At 42.2% G+C, this 5,805-nt stretch overlaps 1 protein-coding gene across 4 annotated transcripts in view; it reads left to right on the forward strand.

Annotated features, from left to right (window-relative positions):
* GPATCH8 (G-patch domain containing 8) overlaps positions 1-5,805 on the forward strand; it is an 84,387-nt gene that overhangs the window by 55,324 nt on the left and 23,258 nt on the right. For all 4 annotated transcript variants that reach the window (XM_019523549.1, XM_019523550.1, XM_019523552.1 and 1 more), the window contains one exon: positions 654-740. In XM_019523549.1, the coding sequence (XP_019379094.1) occupies positions 654-740 (87 nt within the window). The remainder of the gene's footprint in view (positions 1-653; positions 741-5,805) is intronic.

Here is a 5,805-nt window from a genome sequence, read left to right on the forward strand (position 1 = left end):
GTGTGTGTGTGTGTGTGTGTGTGTGTGTGTGTGTGTGTGTGGTTTTTGTTTTGATTTTGATATCTGGAGCCTGTCTAAATTTTTGGCTTTGAGAGCTGATTTCCATAAAATAGAGATTGCCAACCCACAGCCTGTGCACCAGATCCAGCCTGTAAAGAGGCTAGATGCAACCTGGGAAGGTCTGACCTAGTTTAGGGTGGCACAAGGGATCAGGTGGTACAGAGCTGCACCAAGCTGCCTGTCTCCTCCATATCACTGTCCTTCACAGCCCTCTCCTCTCTCATGCCTGTCCTTACTTTTTGTAGAAAGGCTCAATATCTGTTGTGAGGGTAAGCACAAGCAGCTTGATCTCTGGGGACATAGATTTGTGCCCTGCGGTAGGAGGCCAGGTCTGGCCTGCAGTGGCAAAGGGTTGTCAACCCCTGTCCTAAATAAAATGAAGGCAATTAGTGGCAATGGAAGTGTCTTCTGGGAGACAGCAGCATGAAAAAATAATGAATTTTTTTGTATGTAGTTTTCACTGAGAGGTGACAAAGCAAGGAAAGTTATGCTCAGTATTTAAAGATCCAATTCTGAAACCTCAGTTGAGCAAATGGTAATTTTCTGGCTATTTGGGTGAAACTGATTGTTTCGTATCTGTGCTCATTGACAAGCTTGATTATGCTGAAGATGCCACTGAACGGAGGCGTGCACTGGAGGTGGAAAAAGAAGACACTGAAGAGCTGAGGCAGAAGTACAAGGTACTTAAATGAACACCCTAACATCTTAGGTTTTGTGGGTGGATTGGAGGAGACATTGTTCTGGTAGGACAGAACAATCTGTTCATTTAATTACAGTAGCGATGATACCTATTAGGCTTTGGCTATATGAAGAATTGTGCTTTGTTAATAACCTTTTTCTGTAACGTGGAAGTAATGTTCTAGTGACTCAAATCCTCTGTTCATCACCAAAAAGCCACTGAATGGGCGGTAGCTACAAAAGCTTCCAGCACACTGCTCCCTACCAATATACCTCACCCCTGATCTGGAAGGACCATTTCTAGGGTAAACAAGACCTTCTTACTGTCAGCTCCAGGACTGCTAACTGGGGTCTATACTGCTAGACCTGCCAAACAAAGGGGTAGTACAGAATCTAGTGGTGATATTAATGAAATGCATGTGTTGATGGGAGACTAAATTGGGCCTCCGTGTACTGTCATTAAATTCTGCCCATTTAAGACCTGATAGCTGTACTACGAAAGCAAGATTTTTTTCCCCTGTTTTATAAAAGCAGTTTGCAAAACCTGTTTTTTTTTCACAAGTTAAAGATCTATTGTCTTCTGATTGGAAAAGTAGACCACCTTGTTGTTCCTGAATGTGCCACCAGGGCACATCTCTGAATTCAGCAGTAACCATTGAATTCCCCATTTTGTTGGGCCATGGTGAACATGTCATCTCCAGGGTACTGCGTTGCTTTGTATCCACATTTTTGCACACCAGCCAATTCTTATGAACCTTAGTATGTCTTGGGAGAACCTGCTTATACACCCACTATGAATGTAGGACAAAAATGGAAAAAAAGAGCCTCCCCCCCCCCCAAAACCCCAAAACAACAAAAAACAAAAACAACCTGAAAAACCAGGAGCCTCTAGGATTAAGGCATCAGTTTTACCTAAAATGTGGTGCTTTAGGGAGGGATGGAATGGGAATTTAAACTGCATGACAGTTATATAATACTTACCATTCCATGAGTTAAATAAGTGGTGGAGAAGGCTTTTTGTTTGTTAATCAGCAAGAGCTAAATTCTCTCTGTCCTGTTGCTTTTCCTAATTATAACTTTGTGACTTGCTGTGATATTTGGGCTTTGTAAAATAAATGGTATACTTGGTTTTAAAAAAAAGAGTACACAATTTAAGGGGATTTAACTGTGTCTGTTGACATCTTTAAAAGCATGTCATTCTTAAATGGACAGATGCTGATTTTTTGTAAACAGGGCATTTTCTTATGCCCTATGGTTATGTTTGTTAGAATATATTGAAAGACATCCCATCTTTTCATTTCAGTATAGCATGCTATCTGATGCATTATCGCACACTGCAAAGAGAATTTGGCTTTTAATTATGACATTAGCTGTTCTGAAGTGTGTGATTTTTCTTGGTATTGTATTTTTTTTCTACAACCTGTGATGCCAAAGCTCCACAGGCAGCAACAGCTGTAGGCTACAATTTACTTCTTCATTTCAGATTGGTGGGCAGGAAGCCCTTCTGCTATTTTGTGAATTGTGTAACAATGCTGTCTTGTATCCTGCATTGCAGCTTTTATAGCAGAGTTCTTAGTGAGAGTTTTTACTATTATCTTTTCAAGTACACATTGAATGTGTAATGCTTTTGTAACTGTTACATTTTTTTTTTCCTGCTAGCATTCAAAGTGCATTCTTTAAGGAACTGTATCGAGTACTGGCAGCTTCTTCCAGTACACATTTATTTTTATTAGCAAGCTTTATCACTAGGCTATTGCATTTTTTGTATTAATCTGTGAAAACCTCCTCAAGCATAATCATTTTGTTGCTCTGCAACAGTGGTGTTCAATCTTTTGGCAGCATGGGGCCAGTCCACAGAATCTGGCACTACACCACGTTGTTCTGCTTTCTGCTGCCCTGCACTGTCAATCGATCAGGCAAGGCCACACTGTCCAGCTCATAGGGCTCCTGCGAGTCCAGAAATCTGGCAGCAGGGTAGCAGCTGTTAGCTCCCATTGCTCCCCCACTGCAAAATTCTAAGGCCCGTGGGGAGCCCTGTGGACCAGGGTTTGAGCACTCCAGCTCTAGAGCAAGCTATTTGCCTGGTTTCAGAAGTATTTGATAACACGTGAACCAGAAGCGAAGCAAGAAACGATATTTAACTTTCTTCCCTTGTGTAGACTATGATTCTTCAAATAGCCCTGTTTACACTGGTTAGCCACAGGATACATTTTAACCATTTTTTTTCAGAAAAAGGACTTCCATGTCTATTGTTCTCCAAATCCCCTGTTTTGCTTTCTTTTTTTCTAATATCTTCCTAGAGAGCACTTCATAATAAAACCTTTCAATACATTTTTCATACCAGGGATCTTGGGTATCAAGTATATTTGAAACTAGGACTTGGAATATTTTTTTTTTACTTGCATCTGGAGAGGGGAATTATTTTAATGAGGATTTTTCGTGAATGTTCTAAAAATGTTTTAACTACTTACGCTATAGTGACTTGTCAAGTTTTAGTGCTAACTTTTAACATGGTTTAAAAAAATTCATATACAATGTGATTCAAGACTTTCAATGCTAGGGCTGTGTGTAGCGGCAAGTATTCAATTTGGCTTCAGATTCAGCGGATTCGGAGGGACAGTGATTCAATTTGGCGATTCAGATCACTGTCCCAATTCGATTCAGCCAATTCAGATTCGGAGATTCGGCCGCCAAATTGGGCTGAATCTCCTCTTAATCAAACAGGCAGCAGCGGCAGTGGGGGTGTGGCAGCAGCAATCAGGGCTCCAGGCCCCCATGGCTGCCCTGCCCAGCCCCAGCGTCCTGGTACTTTTTTTTTAAAACACCCTGTACTCACTGGCTGCAGCAGCAGCAATTGGGGCCGCGGGGGGGGGTGTGGCAGAGTCCACCAGCGCAGCATGGGGCAGCAGAGATCACCCCCCTACCCTCTGCCTGGCACCCACGCAGCAGCTGTCATGTTGCCAGGGTGCAGTGTGGGGCGTGGCAGGGCATCACAAGGCTCCATGTGCTGTTTGGGAGCTGGGGCCACTTGGACTGAGTGCTGCCAGTCTCTGGTTGACTGATGGAGCCACCCCAGCTCCAGGACAGTATGCAGTGCCCTGCTGAACCACACTGCACCCACATGATGTGACAGCTGCTGTGTGGGTGCCAGGCCGGGACAGGGGGTGGGAGAATCACTGCACTTTGCAGGGGGGCTCTGCCATAAGCTCCCAGAGGCCCTAGTTGCTGCTGCTGCAGCCAGTGAGTGTGGGGCTTTTTTGGGGTGGGGTGGGGAGGGGTTTGGTTTTTGGCAGCCATGGGGGGGGGCTGGGGGAGCCAGTGGGGGCTGTGGCTGGGCGGGGGTCCCCCCATGGTCCCCTTCTCCAGCAACCCCCTACTTAGCGGCACAGAGTCCGGGTCCAGCTCCGTGCTGCGGCAAGCGGGGACCACCCGAATCAATTCAGAGGCTTCCAATTCAATTCGGACCTTTCAACGTGTCTCCTGGTTCGGATTTGGAGATTTGGCTCCTGAATCGGGCTGAATCTCTTCTGAATCAAATCTGCTGCTGAAGCTTCACACAGCCTTATTTAATACCTTTTGGGCAAAATTGTAAGAAGAATATTTGGAAATAATTTTGTATCCATTTTTTACTGTTTAAAAATCTCATTTTTTTTGGAACTGCTTGCATATCTTAATTTTGATTGTAAAGACTGCTTCTGTAGTGGAGTTGTATCTTGAATTGGAAGCTGCAAGTTTCTTTTTAAACTCTTTAACTTTTTTCTGGTATTGCTTTCAAGGTATTGCAGTGCTTTTTTCATTCTTCGTAGTGCTCTATGGTTTGTTTTACTCCATTTCTGAGTAAACCCAGTAAATAAACATGCCAGGTCTGCTGTTGGCATTGTGCTTTATATTATAATTGTGGGGAAACTTATTTTGTGGGAGAACTTGCATAGTTCTGCCCTTTAGGAGAAACATGTAATCTTTCTGGGTTTTGATATTGATATATTTTGACAAATGAAAAGTTTTGTAGTCCCTTGTCTTAAGTGTCATGGTCTTTTTTTTGGTCTTTTGGTCCTTTTTTGGCCTTTTGGTCCTTTTTATTGGTTCTAGAAACAGATCCACCTCAGGACTGCACTTCACAACAACTGTTAATTGCTCTGGTTAACTATTGAGCGATTTGTTCTAATTGGTGTATACTGAGAAAACTGCCTTGTAGGCTATGTCTAGCAGCCACTGACCAGAGCAGCATGGGTTCCACTCCAGGCTATACAGATTGGCCCACTAGATCAATCGGATAAAGTAGAATCTACCTTGTGAGAGAACAGGATCTGATGCAATGAAACCCAAAGCCTTTTGGCACTACTACTACCCACAAAATAAGCATTCCTTTGCAATTGGAAGAGGGAGGAAAGTGGATAACTTACAATTCAACAACCCTAAAAATAACCACCTCTTGAAGATTAAATTTCTGTTCATTTAATTATAGATTGATGTTTCAGGAGAGAGTATGTACATGCAATCTCTGTATTTTTTTTAAAAACCCTTTTTAACTATATTTGCTAAATATTAATGTATTTTTAGTACAACTATATGATTTGAGCAAAACTTTTATTTGCTTTAACTAAACCTACTCAAGGGACTTCGTTCCTGGTATAATTTCATTGAATTCAGTCAAATTACACCCGTGTTGAGTTGGTTCTAGCATTACTGTTAAACTTTTTCAGATGTGTGCATCCTTATTGAATTGGATATTAGTTAAGAGCGAATAGAAAGGCACCTGATATTACTCAACAGAGGGAATATTCTCACTTACCAATAAAGTATTCTGTTTTGGAACAGTGGTTTTCAACCTGTGGTCCATGGATACCTGGGGTTCCACAAGCTGCGTGTAAGGTTGAAAACCAGTCTTCTAGGAGCTGAGAGAAGGATTTTTCTCTTTGGGTTGTTTTGGTTTTAGTCTTATATGAAATAGCAGGTGTTAGGTTTTCTTTTGTTTTTATGTTTTATATTTTGTTTCTGTTTTATGTTTGTATTTTATTTTAAGGAATTGTCTTGGAAATTTGAGCTGCTTCTCACACATGAGTTCAG

Source organism: Gavialis gangeticus, unplaced genomic scaffold, assembly GCF_001723915.1.
Source record: "Gavialis gangeticus isolate Ggan-Ray unplaced genomic scaffold, GavGan_comp1, whole genome shotgun sequence".
Taxonomy (NCBI): Eukaryota; Metazoa; Chordata; order Crocodylia; family Gavialidae; genus Gavialis; species Gavialis gangeticus.